At 37.9% G+C, this 24,223-nt stretch overlaps 1 protein-coding gene across 2 annotated transcripts in view; it reads left to right on the top strand.

The window, feature by feature from the left end:
* Positions 1 to 23,943, top strand: part of PTAR1 (protein prenyltransferase alpha subunit repeat containing 1) — a 42,097-nt gene extending 18,154 nt beyond the window's left edge. The window contains exons 3-8 of one of the 2 annotated variants that reach the window (XM_080820516.1): positions 2,190 to 2,256; positions 11,586 to 11,690; positions 13,680 to 13,893; positions 20,010 to 20,308; positions 22,640 to 22,674; positions 22,759 to 23,943. In XM_080820516.1, coding sequence (XP_080676642.1) covers positions 2,190 to 2,256; positions 11,586 to 11,690; positions 13,680 to 13,893; positions 20,010 to 20,308; positions 22,640 to 22,674; positions 22,759 to 22,982 — 944 coding nt within the window. In that variant the 3' untranslated portion in view covers positions 22,983 to 23,943. Of the gene's footprint in view, positions 1 to 2,189; positions 2,257 to 11,585; positions 11,691 to 13,679; positions 13,894 to 20,009; positions 20,309 to 22,639 lie in introns of both variants that reach the window. The other variant, XM_080820515.1, reaches the window with a different exon arrangement.
* Positions 23,944 to 24,223: the final 280 nt, after the last annotated feature.

Here is a 24,223-nt window from a genome sequence, read left to right as displayed (position 1 = left end):
CTAAAGGGTAACGTTCTAGAAGACAAGATCGGGTCTTATTTATCATTATATCTCTTCTGCCAGTCCTAAGGGCCCAGTTTAATATTTGCACATAATCAGTACTTGGGATATTGTGGAATTAAACAAGTTATGGTATAGAAAATTATAGTTATTTTTCTTGGTAAATATTAAATTAGTGCCAAAAGCTTATAAAAGTAAAAGAATGAAGAGGTTAATAATTAGGTTATTCTGTATAGACATATTGTATTTATGCATATAATGGCTTGTAATGAGGAAGATAGAGGTCAAAAATGTATGCTAGGGGCACCTGGGTGGCTCAGTGGGTTAAAGCCTATGCCTTCGGCTCAGGTCACGGCCCCAGGGTCCTGGGATCGAGCCCCAAATTGGGCTCTCTGCTTAGCAGGGAGCCTGCTTCCCTCTCTCTTTCTGCCTGCCTCTCTGCCTACTTGTGATCTCTGTCTGTCAAATAAATAAATGAAATCTTTAAAAAAAAATGTATGCTAATCCTATCTTTAATTTATTGAATGTTATAGTAATGAAATGATAGGCTTACAATACATGTTAATTTCATAAGATGGTTGAGAATTAATTGATTTTTTCACTTAGAATATTTTAAAAAGAATACAGAGATATATTTATGCATGTTCTTGTGTTTTAAAAAAGTTTATTAAACACTGAGATGTCCCAACTATTTATTATAGACAGGTATTTTAATTGCCATGTAATTAAATTATTAAAAATAGTCAGATGCTGACTTTGCCATATACTGATTGGGTGCCCACGAGCAAATTATTTAAACTCTCTAAATGTCAGTTTCCTTTCTGTGAAGCGAAACAAGAATATCTTGAACCATAATCATGAGAAGTCAATGAAATGATGTAAATAAAAGACCTCCAGTGGTGCCTGATATACACTAATGCTAAATAGTTATAATTATTTTTATTATTTTATTTTACTTGGTGTTTGGTTGGTTAATATGAGCTTGGTAGAAGTTACTTTAATTTCATGGTCCTACATTGATCATCTTAATCCTAAAATTCTCTTTTCAGTTTTAGTAAAATGAAGACAATATGTCTAACTATATTACTGATTTTGCCCTATTAAACAAGCTTATGGAGCTTATTTGAATGCATGGAAATTCTGACAGTATCATGATTATCAAATAGCTAATGAATATTGAATAGGCTGTTAAAAAACAAAAATAGAAAATACTGCACAAAAACAAAAATTATTTATATTAATGATTATAAATTAAAGTTGTAAAATAAAACAGCAATAAAGTATAATTTTTTATCTGCTGTATTCCTTTTAAAAATACCATTATATAGGTTAGAGTTACAGGGACATAAGTGCACCCCTGTTATCTTGGCAATATGAGTGGAGGCTGTTCATTTGAAGGACAGTTTGGAAATGCTTAGTAGGAGCCATACTGGTATTTGTATTGTTTGACATAGTAGTTCAACTCCTGGGAATATGTACTGAGAAAATAATCTATGAGACAAAAAGTGTGTTTACAGTAATATTATCTATAGTAGTAAAAACAAACAGGAAAAACCCTAAAGAATGATAAAGATAAATGATAGTGTATTACACTAAGGGTTGTTTCACAGCTGTTAAAAATGCATACTGTAGCAGTACTGGAGAATGCATGTCAAATAATACTGAATGGAAAAGAGAACAAAGTGGTGCATTTATCATTGCTATGACTATAAAAATGTGGGTAAGAAAGGGTAATCTTTGCAGGTGAATGTAAATGAATTGTGTTAAATGATTATGAGTGGGCCTTTTTTCCCTGTCTGAAAATTTGCAGATAGTCAGTTATTGAAATATTTGTGGAATTAAAAGAATAATGGTATGGAAATTGTATTTCTTTTCCTTGGTCAATACTAAATTAGAGCCAAGAACTATTAAAAGAATGAGTGAATAGTCTTTGTAGCCATATTGTATTGTAAAGTTATTTCAGTGTCAACTTTTGAGAGTAACTTTTATCATAAAGTAGAAAAAAATCTTGAGGGTAATCTTCATATTTCTGACAGCTTAGAACAGGGTATCTGCCATTAAAGTTATTATGACATAGTATATATATTAGTATAACATCAGGTACAGATACACAAGATATAACTTAAAAGAAAGAAAAGCCAGGCTTCAAAGGGTAGGACTATTTTTAATGTGATTTCTCTTTATTTTAGAACTGATAGATGTCACATGCACCCTGCTGCTTCTAAACCCAGACTTCACCACTGCGTGGAACGTAAGGTACGTCATTCTCATCAGTGATAACATGAAATTTTATCCAAATTTCTGAACACCTATAAATCCCATGAGTTGTTAGCTTTTTGAAAAACGAAATATAAACCATGTATCTATGGCATTTTATGCTTCTTCTACCCGTCTTTATAATATCTCCACAATAATTCTGACTTACACTTTGCTTGTTTATGCATGTTTCTGTCTTTTCTCCATAAACTTTCTGTCTGAAGTAGAAATTACCATTGCAAATTACAGTACACCATTTTCTTTTATTTTTCTTCCTTTTTAAAGGAGCAGGGGCAGCCAGCATAATTAGTTGGTGTGTAAGGCATTGGTTTATGTATTAGTGAAGTGTAGTAGAAAGTGTGTAAGAGGAGGATTCAAGGCCATGACCTTTTAGTCTCAATTTAGTCACTAAGATTGTGACCTCTGTGAACCAGTTACTTGAAGTCTCTGGCACTCAGTATTTTGGGAAGGGGGTCACATTTTATTAATATCTTACTTCCTTTATTTATTTTAGCTTTAAACACAAAATAATTTTATAGGAATACCAAAGTTCAGACTAGGTTCGTTTTTTTTTTCATTGAAGTTTTTTCAGTTAAGCACTATGTATGGTTGGGTTTGTTTTGTTTTGTTTTGTTTTGTTTTTAAAGAAAATGGTGATCTCTTAGACTATCACAAATTCCCTTAGAGGAAAGCAGGATATAAGTTCTAGATGAATAAAAGTGAAGTCCTGTTGAACACTGTGAATCCATTTTAAATTTTCCTATAGGAGAGAGCCATAGATTATGGTTTTTTTATCTTTAAAGATGACTTAAACAGGGCACCTGGGTGGCTCAGTGGGTTAAGCCTCTGCCTTCGGCTCAGGTCGTGATCTCAGGGTCCTGGGATCGAGCCCCACATCAGGCTATCTGCTCATTAGGGAGCCAGCTTTCCCCTCTCTCTCTGCCTGCTTCTCTGCCTACTTGTGATCTCTCTCTCTGTCAAATAAAATCTTTAAAAAAAAATTTATTGATTGCTGTATGCCGAGTTCTAGGCACTGGGAATAGAACTGTGAACAAAACAAAGAAAACCCTGTCCTGGTGGAATTTTATTCTAATAGGGGAAGAAAAGAAAGACATTACTAAATGAAATATACACTATCAAGTGGTGGTTAAATCCTCTGGAGAAAAAGTGGGACAAGAAAGGGAAGACGACACAGAGGATGGGGAGAATAGTATTGCAGTTCTAAAGAGGGTACATTTGAGCAAAGACTGGCATGATTTGGGGATCAATCTGTGGGTTCTGGGTAAAAGCATTCCAAGCAGGGAGAACAGTAGCAAGTGGGAATGCTCTCAGTGGTGCTGAAAGTGCTCTTGGTGTTCTGGGACAGCAAGGCGGCCCGTGTAGCTGGAGTAGCTTGCATGAGGGAGAGAGTGATGGACCAGACCTCGTAGGGCTTTGTCAATCTTCACACGCTGCTGGAGGAACTTGGACTTTTACTCGGGGCGAGATAGGAAGGCATTAAAGCTGAGGAGGGACAGTATCTCACTTGGGTTTAGAAGCTGTAGCTCCTGTGGAAAGTGGACTGTAAGAGCGCAGGGAGCGGTGAGGAGGTGGAAGGTAGGCCATGGTTGTGGTGATTTAGGTGAGAGATGCTTGTGACTTGAAGTAGAACTTAGCAGTGGAACAGGTGAGAAGTAGTGATTCTCCCTGTATTTTATGAACTGTATAAGCTTTGACTGTATTTAATAAACAATTTTCAAGACAGATGATGAACTGGATGCAGGAAGGAGAAAGAAGAGGGTCAAGCTTGACTCTGGTTTTTGGCCTGAGCAACTGAAGGGACGGAGTTGCCCTTTACAGAGAGGAAGAGGAAGCAGATTTAGGTGGGGAGTGCCGGGTGGAAGTCAGGAGTTCAGTGTAGCACGTTAGGTTTGTGTGCAGGGAGTTGTGTAGGAATCTAAAGTTGAGGCGGGAGTTCTAAGCCTGATATAAATTTGGGAGTCACTAGAAAATGGGTGGTATTTAAGGCCATGAGATTGTTGGAGGGATGTGTGAGGCTGTTGGAAAATTGGAAATTACGTAATATTCATGGCTCACCGGTGATTCACATTGTATTTCTGTTGGAGCGCTGTTCTAGAGTTTGTGTGATGAGGAAGAATCAGCACAGGAGACATTTAGGAGGGTGCTATGAACTTAAAATTGAGAGCTTTCTTAAGGGTAGGGACCATGTCTTTGTTTTCCAAGCATCCAGCCCTCTAGTGCCTGGTATATACTTAGCTTGTAGACTGGGCACTGAAAAAAATTAAGTTCAGTGAAAATGAATTGAGGGTAATAGAGTAGGAGTACCATGTTTATACTTGTTCTCCAGTTCCTTGTTATTACAGAGGGTTTGAAAATCCTTCAACAAGAAAAGACTCTTACTAGCATAATACATACGTCTATAGTTGTATATACATACATGTGCACACACACATATATATAATTTATTGTATATTTTATAGGGTAGTACAGTATAGGAGAAAGAACCTAGTCTTAAGATATGTGGCTGTTAGTCCTTTTTCATTAATTAACTAGCAGTGGACTTTAGGCAAAACCTTTAGCTTCACAATAGCTTTAGTTTCTATAAGAAGTTTGAACTAGGTAATGGTTTTTTTTTTAGATTTTTATTTATTTATTTGACAGACAGAGATCACAAGTAGGCAGAGAGGCAGGCGGAGAGAGAGGGGGAAGCAGGCTCCCTGCTGAGCAGAGAGCCCGATTCGGGGCTTGATCCCAGGACCCAGAGATCATGACCTGAGCCGAAGGCAGAGGCTTTAACGCACTGAGCCACACAGGTGCCCCAGAATTAGGTAATTTTTTTATGATTCCTTTCAAACTTTTTTTTATTTTTTTGTGGTTTGGTGGTGGAAAGGGAAAATTGCTCCATAAATCTAACTTCAGTGATATTCACAGCAGTTGATTTTGAAAATTATTCTAATAAGATGATTAATAAAGTTTTATGCTGGATGAATAAATAGGAAATCTTGATTTTAAAAGGATCCATTGTGGCTATGTATTCTAGTAAGTTTTAATTTGTATTAGTAAAACTAATTAACATGAAGACAGAATCAGGAGTACATTTTATGCAAAACCACCAGCTTTGGAAGTAAATTGGTCTAACCTTATAAGGTCTCTTGCAAATCAAATACTCAACACTTTATGTTTAATTTTTGGTATTTTTCTTCTGCAGTAACTGGGAAACATTCATTTATTTTTACTGTATTTTTATAAACTGCTAAAAGATAGTATTAATACATCAGTTGTTCATTTTATAGGTGTTTTGGTCTTAGGGGAAAAAACAGTTGCAAGAATGGGTTTTTGAACTGATTTCCTGTAATTATAGTGAGTGATGGATATACTTTTAAAAATCTACGTGGTTATAGAAAAAAAATCGTCTTTTGGGGGACGCCTGGGTGGCTCAGTGGGTTAAGCTGCTGCCTTCGGCTCAGGTCATGATCCCAGGGTCCTGGGATCGAGCCCCGCATCGGGCTCCTTGCTCAGCGGGGAGCCTGCTTCTCTCTCTGCCTCTGCCTGCCACTCTGCCTGCTTGTGCTCTCTCTCTCTGACAAATAAATAAAATCTTTGAAAAAAAAAAGAAAAGAAAAAAATGGTCCTTTTTTTACTTTGAAATTCGATGTATTATTCCATGAAAGGGCTAGACTACATAACAGTGTCCTATTTTTTCCATCAGTCTATGAACATAGAGTAAGCAAAACCTCTTTGAGTAACTAAAATAGCTAACACCAAGCTTCAGTGATCGTGTCCTTTACTCATAGCCTATTAAAATTGGTGACTTTGTTTTATGTGGATTTGATGTCTGGTTCTGGCACTTTGAATTCACAGATCTGCAGTATAAGTTACTAATTCTCCCCCAGCTTCAGTTTTCTCATCGGTAAAACTGAGATAATACTATGTTGTGCCATATGAAATTGTTTTTTTATAAAACAAAAATAGTTCAACCTAAGCATCCAGATCCTGGTGTCTTACACCATTCTTTAATAAAAGGAAACAGGCTTCGTGAAGAAATGTCTGATTCTAGGACCAAGGCAGGAAATCTCTAAGATTCGTCTGGAACATCTCAAAGAGCCAGACAGTAAGGAAGTGCTCAAAAAACAAAATGATGAAAATATGTCAAAGGCTTCTAGTGGCCAAAGCTGGAACAATTTGAGCACTAAAATAAAATAATACTGGGTTATACCCTAAAGTATAAAATGGATGTTCATACTGACATAATTGTAGAAACAAATAGTAGACAACAGACAAATCTCTCATATAGAAGGTTTCCAAATAATTTATCTAGGCAGCCGCCTTCGAGGATTTCGAGTGCGGCTCCCTTCCTCCTTAAGTGTAACTTCTTCCAAAAAGTACAGTGGAGAAACCGGACACGGACCATCTTAGCCAGGTACTCAAGGTCAGTGTCGGCCGTGACAAGTCATGCTGGTATTTTGTGCCCCTGACTGTGATGTGATAAAGATGGCACTTACCTTTTGTGATCTCTTCCTCCTCAAAACAGTAATCTAACCATAAGAAAAACATATATAAAATACCTCAAAAACATATATAAAATACCTCATTAGTACTCATAAAAACTGGCTCTGAGGAGTCTATGGAGACATAACCAAATATAATGTGATATTCTAGATAGGATGCTGGACTAGAAGAAAGACATGTGGTAAAAAGTAAGGAATTCTGAATAAAGTATGGACTTCCAATAGTAATTTACTGGTATGATTCATCAATTGTGACAGATGTACCATAATAATGTATTACTAATAAGGGAAGCTGGGTACAATGTATGCAAGAGTTCTCTGAACTATCCTTACAACCTTTGTGTAAATTTAAAACAATTCCCAGGGACACCTGGGTGGCTCAGTTGGTTAAGCAGCTGCCTTCAGCTCAGGTCATGATCCCAGGGTCCTGGGATCGAGTCCCGCATCGGGCTCCTTGCTCGGCAGGGAGCCTGCTTCTCTCGCTGCCTCTGCCTGCCTCTCTGCCTGCTTGTGTGTACTCTCTCTCTCTCTCTCTGGGATGGATAAATAAATAAATAAATAAATAAATAAAACAATTCCCAGATTAAAACTTTAAGATTTTGTTTATTTTCTTAAGTAGTCTCGACACCCAACGTGGAGCTCAAACTTACATGAGATCAAGAGTCTCATGCTCTATCAACTGAGCCACCCAGATACCCCAAAAGTTTATTTAAAGAAACAAAAAAAACAAAAACAAAAAAAATTGAGTATTGGCAATTTCCTATATTTCAATACAGGATTGTTTTGAGGATTAAATTAGATAATGTATGTAAATCACTTAACACAGTGCCTGATTCAGAAGTGTTCAGTAAATGGTAATTTTTATGAATATGAGTCTTCCTATTATCATTACTGTTATTTCAGACAGAATAACTAAAGATGCATGGGGGAAAAAGATGGCATTTGTTTATTCAGTTATACTGTGTGCCAAGTACTGAGCTAGCCAGTGGAGATTTTGCCATGGACAGATACACATAACCCCTGGTTTCCTACAAGTTTTAAATCAAGTGACAGCAGAGGGAAACCATAATTAATACCTTGAGACAGAAAGAAGACACAAAAGCTTTAAAAAAATAAGATAAACCAGGGACGCCTTGGTGGTTCAGACGGTTAAGCATCTACCTTTGGCTCAGGTCGTGATCCCATGGGCCCCACGTGGGACTCCTTGCTTGGCGGGGAGCCTGCTTCTACCTCCGCCTGCCGCTCCCCCTGCTCATGTGCTCTCTGACAAATGAGTAAAATCTTTTAAAAAATAGAATAATAAGATAAACTTTGTAGAACTAGAAAACCCCTCCCGTAATATCCCACAGGGTTGCACATACAGCATTGCCTGTTCCTTACCAACCCCTCCTCTTTACGACACAACACACGTGGCCTTTTCCTTACCTGTATACGTCTCCCCCACATTTATTTGACCTTTGTTTTATTCCTTCCTCCTGTTTACAGTGGATCACCTAAGGCTTTAAGGATGAATCTCAAAGCCCTGCTTAGTCAATATGCCTGAAAATAAAGCCACCTCAAATTGAAGGCAGTACTCTATTTCCTCAGTAAGGAAAGTCCAAAAAAATTATTTTAGGCTAATATTAATATGTCAACTTAAAGATATGTATATGAAATAAGCAAATGTCTTAATGTGTTATTTACTTTTTAAATTTAGTTAGATACCTTTAAAATAACTTGTTAAATGAAGTATTTGAATTTATTAATTTGTCATTTTCCTACTCAAATTTCATTAAACAATTTAATTCAAATGACTCACATGGCTTATTGACATCAGTGACTTTGTCATCACAAGAGTTATTTTTTTTTAAAGATTTTTATTTATTTATTTGACAGAGATCACAAGTAGGCAGAGAGAGAGGAGGAAGATACGTAGAGCACTTTTTGAACCCATGTGTGACTGAAATTTTTCTCAAGATCCCTACTGAATGTATTCAAGCACTTGATTTTCTTTTATTATATCTCTTGGTTAAGTGCTAGCTTTAATGTAGTCATTTACTATATTCCTTTTTTAAGTGATCTTTAAAAATTTTGTTTATGGGACGCCTGTGTGGCTCAATTGGTTAAATGTCTGCCTTCAACTCAGGTCATGAGTCCAGAGCCCCTGGGATCAAGCCCAGCATCTGGTTCCCTGCTCAGCAGGGAGTCTGCTTCTCCCTCTGCGCCCTCATTCCTCTTGTTCGTGTTCTCTCTCTCTCTCTCAAATAAATAGATAAACTCTTTTTTAAAAAAAAGATTATTTTTTTTAAAGATTTTATTTACTTATTTGACAGAGAGAGATCACAAGTAGGTAGAGAGACAGGCAGAGAGAGAGAGGAGGAAGCAGCCTCTTCGCTGAGCAGAGAGCCCGATGCGGGGCTCGATCCCAGACCCTGGGATCATGACCTGAGCCGAAGGCAGAGGCTTTAACCCACTGAGCCACCCAGGTGTCCCTAAAAAAAAGGTTATTTTAAAAAATTTTATGATAATATTCAACGCCTACAGTGTTGAGGCCTGTGTCCAGGAATGTTAATTAAATTGATATTTAAATTCTGCTTCCTTTTTTATGATTCTATCAGGTGATCTTTTTAAGCATCCACATATACCATTGATTGGGGTTCTTTTAGGCTAAGATACCTTCCCAAATATTTTGTGCAAAATAAATTAATAGAGCACCCATAGGGGCATCTGGGTGGCTCAGTGGGTTGAGCGTCTGACTCTTCATTTCGGCTCAGGTCATGGTCTCAGGATTCTGAGATGGAGCCCTGCGTCAGTCTCAGCATGGAGTCTGGTTGAGATTCTCTCTGTCTCTCTGGCCTTCCCCTGCTGGCTCTCTTTCTGTCTCTCAAAATGAATAAATAAAGTCTTCTTTTTATTTTTTTTTTTTTAAAGAGCCCCAATTTAAGAAACTTTTTAAAGATTCAGGTATAAAGTGACTCCTCTTTTCTGAAGAAAGTTTGGACTATTTCCCCATAGATATATATGGGAGTATAGGTAGTTAGTTGTAATAAGGAGAGGTTTTTAATTTAGTAAATGGAAATTAGGCTTAATGTGGCAAATTCCACACCGTAGCGGTTTTTAAACTTTGGTGTGCATCACCTGGAGTGCTTGTTCAAACACCTTGCTTTGTCACTAGTTTCTGATTCACCGGGTCTGGGCTGCGGCCTGAGATCTATATTTCTTACAAGTTCCAAGTGATGGTGATGTTGCAGTTAAGGACCTACTTTGAGAAACACTGAAGTACGAAGAATTATAAATACAATTATATAGAATAATATTTTGCCCCTTTTTACACTATAGGTATCCTGACTTACTGTATAATGAAACCTTACTGATTTCAGAAGAAAAAGGATGCGGAACTGTAAAAGTAACTGGCTGTTGCATTAAATATCCTTTCAATGACACACAGACTTCCTGTACATTGAAAGAAAAATAGTCAATAAACCCATTTGTTAAAGTATCCATAAACCTTCTTAGTATCTCTTGAAATTATATCCTGGAGTGAAGTACCTAACCTAAAATGATTGTAAAATAAAAACATTTGTCATCACTGTTAAGTATTTTCACCAAGAAGGAAATTATTTTCCTTATCAAATAAATTTTAGAAATCACACATTGCTGTTGGAAAGAAAATGTATAGTGGTAATTAGGAGCTAAGTTCATCTAAGTATGTGATCTGGGCTCTGGCCTCTTCTTGGGATTAAAGTTCTCTAAAATAAATGAATTATCCACCCTACCACAGGCAGGACTTTTTAAGATTAATAAATTCTAGTAAATGATCTAATTTCATTATAATAGATACATTGAAAATTAATTGGGAGTATAATCAGTAATATCAGAGCTTATTATAAAAAACTTATCTGAGAAGTTAAATCAAAACCTAAATTGTATTTACTTGAGAAACAACAGTTGGAGAGCTCTTGCATGACATTCTTTATAACTGCATGAGAGCTTTGAACACTTTTAAAATGACAACAGAAACCTCACATTGCTCTTACTTGTATTTGTATTTCAAAAAGGAATGTTCTAGTGTATCAAGGGCCATGCAGGCAGTTTACCTGGTAATAATATCTTTTGGGAACTTACCCTAAGTAGTAGTAGAAATGAAAGACATCTTAAGCACAAATCTCTGTTTCAGAAAAGTAAAAACTTAGAAGCAACCTAAATGTCTATAACCAAAGAGGAAAAATAGCATAGCCACTCAATGAAAACTATTTGGCTGATTTAAATGTTTGCTTTAAAGATTATGTAGAACCATGGACTAATTCTTTAATTCTTTAAGCTATAAAGCAGAATATAAAATTATATGTTAAAATGTATATGCATATGAGGAAAGACAAAGGGAAAATTAAAAAATAAAAATAGTAATTTTGTTAAGATAGTGATTAATGAATGATTTTTTTTCTTACACCTTAATCATGTTGTGTGTTGCTCTTTATGTATTTTTGGTAATGAACCATATCATGTCCAGCTTAGGAAGCTAGGACAATTCTTGACCAGTGTTGGATCTGCCTTACAGATCCTGATGTCAGGCCTTGTAAGTTTTGGAAATGAGATAGCCAGAAAACCTCTTTGCCCTTCCCAAATAGGTAACTAAAGTTCCGCTGTCGATTTAAGAGCTTCTGTTTCTGCTTATGAATCCTGTTACTGCGAGATTACAAAAATATATTCTTGATTACCGCGTGTGATACTTAATGAGTTTCTTGTTTTCTTATTTTCTTCCCAGTGAGATTATGTTAATAGCCATGCAGTATGTTTGGAGGGAAAGGTAGAGTAATGGTTCTTTTCATTTTTCTTTTACAGAAAAGAGCTCATCCTCTCTGGCACTTTAAATCCAATTAAGGACTTGCATCTGGGAAAACTGGCCTTAACTAAATTTCCAAAGAGTCCGGAAACGTGGATTCACAGGTGTGGTTACTTTACACTGTAGGTTTCGTAGGGTTCAGAATTGCTGGAGAAACAAGTGTCAAGCAGGGTCACATATGGGTTCAGAGTGTGAATTCTAAAGTCAAGTTACCTACTTTCCAGCTCCAAATGCCATCATGTGCTCCCTGTGTGACTTTCAGAAATGATTTAAGCTCTTCAAGCCTCAGTTTTCTCATTCACAAAATGGGAATAATAATTACACCTATTTCAGAATTAATGGTTGGCTTTCCATGAAATAATGTATATTAACACTACCACAGTGCCGGGCACATATTAAATGCTCAGCAAATTTTAGCTGTTACTGTTCATTATGAACTATCTGAGCAGTCATAGAAATGGCATTTAGATGGTCAACTATAATGAGGAACGTGGGTTTTATAATTCATTCAGATATATTTCTGGTACGGATGGTTGTGGTGATGGCTGTGGTTATTAAAATTAACAAAATAAGGCACGCCTGGGTGGCTCAGTTGGTTAAGCAGCTGCCTTCAGCTCAGGTCATGATCCCAGGGTCCTGGGATCGAGTCCCACATCGGGCTCCTTGCTCAGCAGGGAGCCCGCTTCTCCCTCTGCCTCTGCCTGCCTCTCTGTCTGCCTGTGCTCACTCTCTCTGACAAACAAATAAATAAAATCTTTAAAAAAATAAAAATAAAAATAAAAAAATTAACAAAATAAGGAAGATAAGGGCAGCTGAGGTGAGTGGTGTAGAGGCAGCGCTGAAGTTGCTAAGACTGTAAATGCAGAGAATATTTTTAGCGTAAAGGCCTGAGTCAGCCCCAGTGCACGTGAAAAGTCTCCTCGCCATCCTGGCTCTCTGGAACGTATACTCAGTTTTGACTAAATGAGATGGTGTGGGCTGGCTTCCTGGGGTCAGCGGGGAAATTCTTCAAAGAAGTCTGTTTTCGATTTACTAAGCTGCTTACAACTTTTCTTAAATCCTGAGCATTTTTAGGATCTTAGTCAGTTCGAGGTATCTTCACTATGATCTTGCCTTTGGCTAGCACTGCAAATCAGCTACTTCCATGCTGGTTGTTTTTTCTTAGTAGGAATTGGGATAGCACTTCAAAGAGGCCTGTGGTTGTGTGTGTGGAGGTCTGGAAAGGAGCGGTGGCTGGGGAGGGCAGTGTTGTTCTAGGCTTGTCTAATATTTTATATAAAGCAAGCTTTTGTTTTATAAGTTAAGTAAAAAAAAACTTCTATTTGAAAATGACAAAATAAGTTTTCTTACTCAATTTCTAGTAACTTCTGGGTTGGAAATTTTTAATCTAAAAGAATGCTTCTTATGAGAAAATACTTGTAAAAACTAAGCACATTAAGTGGCCAGAGATGCTTTTTTAATGCTTTTCATTTAAATAGGCATGCTAATGAAAATCTTAGGGGAAATATTTGTGGATAAAGACATTTTAAAACCTCCTCATAGTTTTAACTAATTATATCGTATTTGTGTCCTCCCAGATTCTATGCTGTAACATAGAAATCCTGCTTAATGAAAGCAGTCATAATGCAGCTTCTTGTTTGCAGCAAATACACATAGGGTGAGGCATGCACGTATAATTAAGATGTGAACTGTGACTCCTCCTCTGGTATTTACCAGCCATTAATTAATATCCCCTCCACCACCGCAGTCCTCCCTCCACATTCGCACCTTGTCTTTGCATTTTCTGGCCAAGTGGAGTTTCTGAGTTGTTATATTGGAGTTGAGGCATTCTCTTTCTGACAAATTTTAATGTTCTAGAAAGGTTTCTCTTTCCTCTTTGTCCTTTCTTCCCCCTCCTCCCCATCCATGCTGCTGAAGCTAATTACATCTTTAAAAACAAAAACAACAGAATAATCCCACTCCCCCAAAACTGGGCTCACGGACAGGGATTGTTTTGCACTGTATGGATGGAGATTGAGAGCAAAGAAAACTGATTGTTTTCCTGTCCGGTTTATGTTCTTTCCTCATTTTCATTCCCACATGTACCTTCACAGGCGATGGGTGCTACAGCAGCTCATTCAGGAAACCTCCTTGCCTTCCTTTGTGACGAAAGGAAACTTGGGAACAGTTCCTGCAGAAAGGACACAGAGACTGATCCAAGAAGAGATGGAAGTCTGCGGCGAAGCGGCGGGCAGGTACCCGAGCAACTACAATGCCTGGTCCCATCGCATCTGGGTTCTCCAGCACCTGGCCAAGCTAGACGTGAAGGTAAGGCTGTTGTTTGTCTCCCAAGCCACATTCCCTGTCTGCGCTTTAAATCTTCTGACAGTAGGTCCTCCTCAGAAGAGCTTTTAAGGAGGGAAGTAGAGGAACTAATGACCTAGCGGCCTGGAAAGGATCTAGCAGCTGATCCCTCCAGGGAAACCCTGGCAATTTAAAAAGTTTGCATTTCTCACCGGTGCCGTTTCTGGCACTCTTAGGGTTAGTATATTGGTAGAATGAGGACAAGTTTAAGCAGTAAGAATACGACTGAGCATAATTCATTTTGCGCTGAAACAGGAAGGGATTATTAGGCCTTATAGCGCTGGAGTTGCTCTTTCTTAGTGGTCTCTGCTCGTGTGACTTAATGTGCTGAATCAGCTGGCTGCCTTCTCACCATCTCCTCTCTTGGGGAGGGAAGAGACCTCACCCGCTGTTCCCAAACTTGCCCATGTCTGTAAATTACATTAGGATTTCTGAGTCCCACCCCAGGCCTACTAAACTGGGGAGAGGGTAGGATTTAAGATCAGTATTTTTCACAGGGCTCAGGGGGTTATCTGGAGACAGAGCTGGGTTGGAAGCTGTCATAGCCTAGACCCTTCAGTTTAGAAATGAGATCGAAGTTTCCAGAGAATGTTAATGGCTTAGACTTAGCCACAGTTGCTTCACTTACTATTCATCAGGACAAGAACCAGGTATCCTTTTCTCCTTCTTACGTACTATAGCTATAGCTTCTCTATATTTTTCTTCACTTCTTACGTTTCAGTGCCATAAGAGTGTAGGGTCCTGCTCTGAGAGCTTCTCAGGCTTGAGACAACTTAAAGGGGCCAGAATACCTCAAGTGGTACTTTCAGATTAACTGGGAAGCATTCTCTCATTTCGTTCAGCAGCCCCTTCCTTCATTCCCCTCTGCCCACTCTGTGTCCCAGCCAGAGATTCCTCCGGGGTAAATAAGAGTTTTCATTTCTGGGGAATTTTAAGCCAACAGTTCTGGAAGAGTAGCCCTTCTCCTCCAGTTGTGTGTTTCAGGAGGAGAGGCCCTTAAAGGAGTGGAAAGAGCGAAGACAGAATCCTACTGACCTGGCTTCACATGTTGGCCTTACTAGCTATGTGTGAAAAGTAAGGCTTTCATGTTTCATCTGTGAAATACAGCTCCACTGCCTGCCTCAGTGGATTATTCTGACAATTTGAGTTCATGTGTGTAAAGTACTGGGCACCTAATAGAGGCTTACTGCATTTTAGTTCCTTTCTCTGTTCCTCACAGATAGAAGGTTTAGGTGAAACTGACTCCCTGTTTGCTCGATCAACTCAATGTAATTTATTCATGAAAAAGTACTGAAACTCTTTCATTCCCAGACAGTGCCTTGTATGCTGGGTGTGGCATAATGACGGCGAGATTGCTCTCAACAAATTGAAAATCTAGTTGAGGAAATGGATACCAGCACTCACAAAGCAGTTTGACCCTCGCAGGAGCTGAGGGAAGCACGGGGGACAGTGGGAGCACAGAAATGGCTTCTCATCTAGGCTGGGCTCATTGGAAACAGCCGCCAGAAGGAAGGCTGCTACATTGTCAGGAGTCCGGAGGAACAAGTTCAAGTCATCTGGCGGGATGGGGGAGATAGGGGAGTTCTTACAGAGTCTGGTCATCTCAACTCCACAACTTGATAGTGTGTAGGGGCTGGGAAGGGGCATGGGGAGCATTGAGGATAAAGAGAAAGGCAGAGTCCAGGTGAGCTGAACGGTCTTCGGAGACCTGCCTGCCTTGATGTGGACCCTTTAAAGTGGCATTCCCTTAAAATCAAGAACACGGGGGCAAAGTGAAATTCTTGTTTTTTTGAGGCTATCTGATGTTGAAGATGACAACTCATTAGTGGTGTGTTGATTCAGCGGCCTGAGTCCACTGCCAGGCTCACATGTTGTCCATTGGCTATGCCCTGCCCTTGGTTGAGCTCCATAATCTTCCTTTCCCCCAGCCACTGCAGCCCTCTCAGTGAAGAATGCTGAATTTGCACAATCCTCTTTACTGTTCTTAGAAGCCACTGGGCCTAGCTAGGAGATCATGCCCTCCTGTGCTTTTTCTGTTAGAGGCAGTCAACACAGAAGTACCACTGGTCTAAAGCAGCTTAAAAATACATATAAAATGAGCTGATATCTTTTTTACTTGGGAAATTGTAAATGATTTTTTTTTTTAAGATTTTATTTATTTGAGAGAGAGACAGCACAAACTAGGGGAAGGGACAGAGAGAGGGATAGGAGCAGGCTCCCCACTGAGCAGAGAGCCTGATGTGGGGCTTGATCCCGGGACCCCAAGGTCATGACCTTAGCCTAAGGCAGACATTTAACTGACTGAGCCATCCAGGCACTCCCCAAGAAAATTTTTTTTAAAGTGCTGGTATCAGGCATTGATAAGGCTATGAAAGCAAGCATTGTAGAAATTGGTGTGATCTTACTGAAGGACAGCATGGCAGCATTTATCTGACTCTACAGAAAAAAGGTGTTTTCTTTCTAATCTAGGAGTTCTGCTTATGGGAATTCATCCTAAAGAAATACCGGGAGGTACAGTAGGGTGGTGTAGTAATTAAAGGCCCCACTCATTGGTCAGACAGACCTAATTTGAATCCTGACTATACCACCAGTTTGATTTGTGGCCTTGGAGAAATTTCTTAACCTTACTAACTTTTAGTTTCTTCATCAGTAAAATGGGACAGGTGAAAATTCCTACCTTACTGAGTGATGTGAATTAAATGGGAAAATCCACGTAAAGTGGCCATCGGAAGTGCTCATACTAAGTGTTCAATAAACACAGGCTATTAAATATGAAAGTTTGATATATAGAAATGCTAGTTATAATAGTGAAAAAGTAGAATCAGTCTAACCCTCCAATAATAACAGATCAGTTACATTGTAGTTCACCACATATTGGAATATTTTATTGTTTCTAAAAATTATATTTTGGAAGAGTATTTAAAGAAAAAGTTCACTATAGGATAAGAATCTTTAAAACTAAATACGAGATGGTCCTAATATAATTTTTTAATATTAGCTTTGAATGAGATCTTAGTGTTTGGAACAGTGCTTGACATATTGTAACTGCTTAACATATTTACACACACACAGTGCTGTTACAGATATATTGGCTTGTGTTTCCATAATATATACATGTATTCATTTTCTAGTAAAAAAAAAAAAAGATAATAAAGAATCGTGAACAGTGCTAGAGGATGGAATTACGAGTTTTTAATTTTCTGATTTATTTTCTGTTTTATTTATGACTGTGTGTTTTAGGTAGATATTTATTTAAGTAAATTTTAAAATAGCCTCATTTGTGAGGGTGGGGTGAGAAGAAAAACTCAAAGTTGAACAGAATTTATTACTACTAGCCAATTAAAAGTTGATAATGGTATGTCACCTGAGAAAGCACACAGCGCCATTTCTGCAAAAAAAGACATAGAGATGGCCAATAAAGACATGAAAAGGTGTTCAGCATCATTAGCCATCAGGGAAATGCAAATCAAAACCACAGTGAGATACTCATTTCATACCAGGTAGGATGGCTGAAATGAAAAACAAGTTAAAAGTGCTGACAAGGTTGTGGAGAAACTGAGACCCTTATACATGCTGGTAGGAATGTGAAATGATGCAGCCGCTGTGGAAAGCGGTTTGGCATTTCCTCAAAAAATTAAACCTAGAATTACCACATATGACCTCGCAGTTCTACTCTTAGGTATATATCCCACAGAATGGAAAACTTGTTACAGCAGTGTTTGTAACAGCGTAATTCATAATAGCCAAAAACAAGTAACAACTCAAACGTCCCATATCCGAGGAGTAGATAAATGCAATGTGGTATATCCACACAATGGGATGTTATTCAGTCATAAAAAGGAACAAAGTCCTGATATGTGGATGAACCTTAAAAACATGCTGATGGAAAGAAGCCAGGTTCAGAATGCCCATCTTCTATAAATTCATTTATATGACATTCAGAATAGGCAGAGCACGTTAGTGGGTGCCAGAGGCTGAAGGGAATGGAGATTTAGGGGACTCGTAATAGGATTCCTAATAGGAATTTGGGAGGTGATGAAAATGTTCTGAAATGAGACAGCAGTGATGGCTGCATAAGTCTGTGTATATACTGAAAACTACCAGTTTATTTTTCAACTTCAAAAACTGGTTCTAAAGTACATTAGGAAGCATAAAACTTCAAGAATAGCTAAGAAATTGCTGGGAAAAAATATTGTTTATATCTCTGTGCCTTTTGATTTTAGTAAAAAAAATGCCCCAAAATTCCTGTTGAAGTTTCTTTTCTCATTTAGTATGCCCCTTAAATATAGGAAGGGAAAAGAATATAGTGAATTTTTCTCTTAAAAAATCTGAGAAAATTTTTTAAAGGAATTACATTCATGTTGAAAATCTATCATATACGTGCTATTTTTTGTCTCGAAATTAAAATAATTAAAAATTTTACGTATAGAAACATGCAATAAGAAATAATCTAAAGGTTTTTCATGTTACATAAATTCCTTTGAAACAGTTTTGTACTCTTTTCAATCTGTATTAAGAAACCCTACCAAACCAGAATTAAAAAGCTGATGTATTACTGCCTTAATACCCTGCAGGTTAATTCTTCAAAGATGTAATAACCTCAAGGTTAGTATAGATTTTTCTAAGGTGGAAGTTTATCTGGTGCTGTTTTGCTCACCATTTTAATCAAATGAACAGTCTTGTTTGCCATTTCTCAGAGATCCACCAGCTCTGGAAGAAATCTATTTGGCTTTGAATAAACTCATTAGAATTTAAAGGAGAAGCTTAAAGCATTTCACTGATATATATATCAACTGTCCTTTGCTGGGAATAATCTTGTTCCTCTCTACTAGTCATTTAATTCATCAAATTGTTCAGTTCAGTCGTTGATTCATTCATAAAATACTTATGTGTTCACTCTGATGCCATTGAGTATAGAATGTTGGAAGCATTAATTAGGAATGAATAAATATCTTCAACAACTTACAGAATTTAGTGGGGATGAAAAGATGTGCAGAAATTCTATAATGTATGGTAGAGCACACAGGAACCATGGAGGTTCAGGAGAGGGAGAGATTTCTTCTAGGGAAGAAAGGAACCGTGAGGAATGGAGAGGGGCTCTCGGTATGAGAGAAGGCATTTGCCTGGGCCCCTTGAAAAGCAGATAGAGGAGGAGCACTTGGGCTTTGTGCTGTCTGTATTATTCACTGTGGGCAAGTATATGTTTTTCTTAACTGGTCTGAAAGTCCTCTAATGGAATGTGGGAGGCCCTCAATATAGCTTTTGCTGATCAGAATCCATTTGCATTTGCTACTTGTCCAAGACACTGCCAAATAATTTATTTTTTCATAACTGCTGCTTTTCTTTTTAATCATTCCATTTGAAGTTGCTTAGTTTTGCAGGATTAAGTCTTTTGCAAAGACTTAATTCACTGCTGGATTTTGTCTCCTCTACTTAAAAAAAAAATCATGTATCATTGATGTTAATTGAGTTTGAGATGAATAGTGAAAATCGTGCGCTCTCGAAAATTCCTGTTACTCATGCATCGTATTTTTTGTACTAAACCCTTAGAATTAATAGTGAACAAAACTGACCGTCTCTGCCCTCATGGCACTTACCGTGAAGAACAAATAATACAATGAATCAATTGTTTAACAAATAATAAGTTAGATATTGTAATGTTCATTAAATATTAAAGTTCATCAAAGTAACCTTTGAGTTTATATTTTCTCTCAACATCAGCATTCTTGTAAATAAACACCCTAATGTTCATCATTATTTTAGAATAGTTTTTCTATGTATGTGCCAATCAGAATGTGATCGATCAAGGTCCAGAGAAAGAATGACAAATAAGTCCTTAAATTGTGTGTGTCTGTGTGTGTGTGTATAGACACACACACGTCTTAGAACTTTATTAGGGAAAGGGGAAACTAGCCTTTACTGAGCTTACACTGAGTGTTGGACATTGTATACAAAGTATTGATAGAAACAATGTTACCAAAAAATACAAGGAACAAATCAAAGAGAAATGCAAAACATTAATGGAGAAAGAAACTACTTTGGCAGTGCCTCTTCTCACTTCCCTTTTTTCTTCCTACAAGATTCTTCTTGATGAACTCTCTTCTACTAAACACTGGGCATCCATGCATGTTTCAGACCACAGTGGATTTCACTACCGCCAGTTTTTGTTAAAGTCTTTGATTAGCCAAACTGTGATAGATGATTCTGTATTGGAGCAAAACCCTTTGAGAAGTGAGCCAGCTCTTCTAAAAGATGAAGAAGCAGCAGCTTCAACAGAGGAAGCGAGGATAAATCTTCCCCGTCTTCTAGAAGAAGAAGTTGAATTCAGCACTGATCTTATTGATTCCTACCCAGGACACGAAACCCTTTGGTGTCACAGGTAAGAGGACGGAAAATCTATTTTCTGCATGGAACTGCTTGAGTTCATGAGAGCTGTAGGTGGTCTTCTGTCTTCCGCCTGCCTGCTCAGGTGGTAGGTAACTGATGGTGGAGCTTTGCGTGAATTCAGAGGAGTTTATGTTACCATACTTCTTCCTCGTGATCTTCAATATGAGGTTCCTCATGCAGATCTCGGCCTAACGCTTAGGATGCAGGGTATTCAAGCTTGACTGTCCAACAGAGTAGCCTCTGTTACTTCCAAACTGAGAACAGAAGTTTCTCAACTCTCTCCTTGGAGATTCTGATATTTATAGTATATCTGGGATGGAACACTGCCATCTGGTCTTTAAAAAAACAAAAAAACCTTAACAGGTAAATTTGATGCAGAGTCGGATGTAGACCATTGATTAGGCCTTGAGAATAGTTAAGCTTATTGATGGTCTGCAAATTAAGTTTCCTTAAGTATAAGCTCTTGACACACAGGGCAGGATTATTAGGAAGCAGTGAAAGAAATGAACAACCTCATAATGTGGGTTCTGAGTACATTTGACAGCAAAATAACTGTCATATTGGAATGAAGTCCAGGTGTGGGAACCCCCTGCTTGGTTCTTTTTTGAGGCATCTCCATCTCTATAAATATGGATTCTATTTCAGACTAGAGGATTCTGTTTATAAACAAAGGGCTTGCTGTGCCAGGCAGGAGGTAGGCATTTTAAATATTTGTATGTTTTTATATTTTTAAAGTTGTTGAGATTTGCCCCCTTTTGCCAGTCTAGTCTATCTTGTAGGCTATTTGAGGAGGTGCGTTCAGCTGCTGCTCTCTGCTGCAAGTATTTAGAAGATGGAAGACCATCTCCCCTCTTCGGCACCTTCGTGAAAAATATTTTTCTCGTAAAAATAAGACACTCTTCCTCTACATTTTCTAGAGAGAAGATAGATCTTAACTTCCATATTGTTTCGGTGTTAACAGATTTCTGTTGCTATTCTATATTTAGGTGCATCAGTAGCAAGGCTGAGAAAATTTAAAAATTATATTTGTGTTTAAGAGATAGCTATTAGCGGAAGCCTTGTATAAAGATTAATTGAAATTTGGGGTGAGGCATGAGGAGAAGTGACAGTTTAGATGACCTCTATATTATACAGGCCAGTTTTTGGCTCTTCATTCATTGCCCTGAGGCACCTTATCTGTCCTTTAAGTTTTATCCTCTATAAAATAGGTAAATCATATGCCCCCTGTCTACTCCAGAATATGCTGGGAAAATGAACAGAATTCTCTTTCAAGGGCTTAGAGTTGTTTATGAATAATGAGATAGAACAACCTAGAATCTATGTAGTTTACCAGTTGTGAACAGGAGATGTGCACCCCCACTGAGTCAGAATTTTTGCAGATTAGACACATAGATCTTCACTGTTAACAAATAACTCCTCAGTTGTTAAGCATCTGCCCTCGGCTCAGGTCATGATCCCAGGGTCCTGGGATGGAGTCCCTCATCGATCTCCCTGCTCAGATGGAGCTTGTTCCCGATCCCCCTGCTTGTATTCCCTCTCTCGCTGTCTCTCTCTCTGTCAAATAAAATCTTTAAGCAAACAAACAAAATCAAATAACTCTAGATGAGCCTAAGGGCAGGAGAACTGCTCTCCTTAGAGGAAGTGCAAGAGCTGTGCCTTTTACATGCTTTTCTCAGAGCCCAGCACATCCCTACTGCATGTAATATTTAATGAGACTGTAGTGGTGGGTTTTGGGAAAAGTTCAGTTGGTTTTTAGATAATACATGTTCTTGTTAAAGAAAATACAGAAGATAGAGGCCATGGACTAAAAGCCTCTGGATGATCTATTTAATCCCCTTGTTCCTGAATCACTTCTGTTTTAGGATATCAGTGAAGTTAATTTTTGCTTCTGTTTTGTTTTTTAATAGCAGAAATTGGACTAAGACCTATTTCTCATTTTGTATTGTAGTTACAAAGAGTAACAATTCCAAGTGATTATCATCATCTCAGTCAATGGTGTAAAAATCCTTTGGGGTCAAAAAAAAAAAAACAAAAACAAAAACCCAAGACCCTTTGGGGTCATATGTAGGATTCTTTCTCACAAACAGTCCAGTAATCTGGGCTTATAAGACTCTGGTCTAAATACGCAGAGACTTACGTAATTGTTCCTCCTCCCCACCTCCAGGTAACTCTGGTCGCTAAGGGGGGGCAGCAGAATGAGCACTATATGTTTTGAAATTATCAACTTATTACTATTGTGTTTTTTTTTCTCCCCTGAAAAGCTTGACTTCATGATAATGATTTTTCTTCTCTGTGTTCCCTTTCTCCCCCTCCTCTTTCCCAGGCGGCACATTTTCTACCTTCAGCATCACTTAAGTGGTAGGTTTCCTCACAGTGTGACCCAGTTGTCACCTGGAGACAGCCCTGGGGGGACTCTGAGTGACTTGCACCTCATCCCAGCAGGCCCACACATGTCTCAGGCCATGGAGGTGGACGGGCTGAATGACTGTAGCAAGCAAGGCTATTCCCAGGAAACCAAACGCCTGAAGCGGACCCCAGCTCCTGACTCCCGGGGCCTGGAAATGGAACATAGGTTCATCGATCAAGTATTGTCCACCTGCCGGAACGTAGAGCAGGCCAGGTTTGCCAATGCCTACAGGAAATGGCTGGTTACGTTGAGTCAGTGAAAGAGGTAGATTAGTTCCGCGAGGTCACCCTTTTAGTGCAATATTGCTTTCCTTTCTTCCTTACATAGTTGCATGAACTGTTTGCTATGATGTGGTCTTCATCTTTAGGTTAAAAGTCCGTAGTAAATCTTTCATTTATTTATTTTGTTAAGAACTGGCATTCCTTTGGGGATAAAATAACTGTAGTTTCTTCCTGCTAAACAGTGAGTCTTAATTTTTTTTTTTTCTTAACTTCTTATCCTTTATATTTCTATACGTGTAGCTTCTTATTTGGTTCTCCTGACTGGTTCACAGACACGTCTACCCACCTCAGTGCAATTGCTGCATAGGCTGGTTTTCTGTTTTTGTTTCTGTTTTTTAATTAAAAATTTATGTTGTTCAGCTTTAGAATAATACAAGCTCAAAATTACTCATATCTAATTATTGTTTTGAAAATCAAGTGGCCAGATAGATGGATTTGTGAAAATATAAATCATTTCTCTTTCTCTATTCAAGTTACTGACCAATGTAACCAAAGTCAGAAGTATTGGAATTTATATAAAAACATGCTTCCAATGTGTAATCCATTTTAAAATGGTTATTTTAAAAGAAAAATGAATTTTAAGAGTTTATGTAATTACAGGACTGGGAAATTATTTTTATTACTAGTTTTGATAGATTCTTTTTACCTCAAATTTGGTACAGGCCAAAAACACTCAAGTTAGCCCATGTAAACATCATTTGTTGTTTAAACCTGGAATGTCTTTTTTAGTTCCTACTACTTATTTCCCTTTTAAATTCACCATGAAAAGTGGGGAAAATATGCATGGAAATGTATCCATAAAAATCTTTCTTTTTAAAAATTTAAGTTCCTGAGGATATACTTAAACTACAAAATTTTTATGAAGTGATTGTTAAAAGTTTGCTGGTAAATGCCAGAGGAGAGAATAGCTTTTGAAGATTAGTTCTTCAACCTTTGTTTAAAAAACAAAAAACAAAAAACAACTTAAAGACTTTGATATTAAACTTATCAGGGATGAGGTACCAAAGTAGCCACCTCACAGCTATATCTTATCTTTTCAATAATAAGGGCTGGGTTTTTCAGGTCTGTGATGCAGGGTGGGAAAAGGGCCTGGTAATGTTTACTTTCTTATTATATTTTCCCCTATGTAAGTGGTCTGTGTTTATTTCCCTCTCCACATATCCTTTTCTTTATTTTCCCAATCCATTCCATATTTTTTTGACACTTTTCACTTTTGTAT

The sequence above is a fragment of the Martes martes genome, assembly GCF_963455335.1.
Source record: "Martes martes genome assembly, chromosome: 12".
Classification (NCBI taxonomy): Eukaryota; Metazoa; Chordata; class Mammalia; order Carnivora; family Mustelidae; genus Martes; species Martes martes.
Note: the sequence above shows the minus strand (reverse complement) of the source record. Positions and strands in the feature narration are given on the sequence as shown.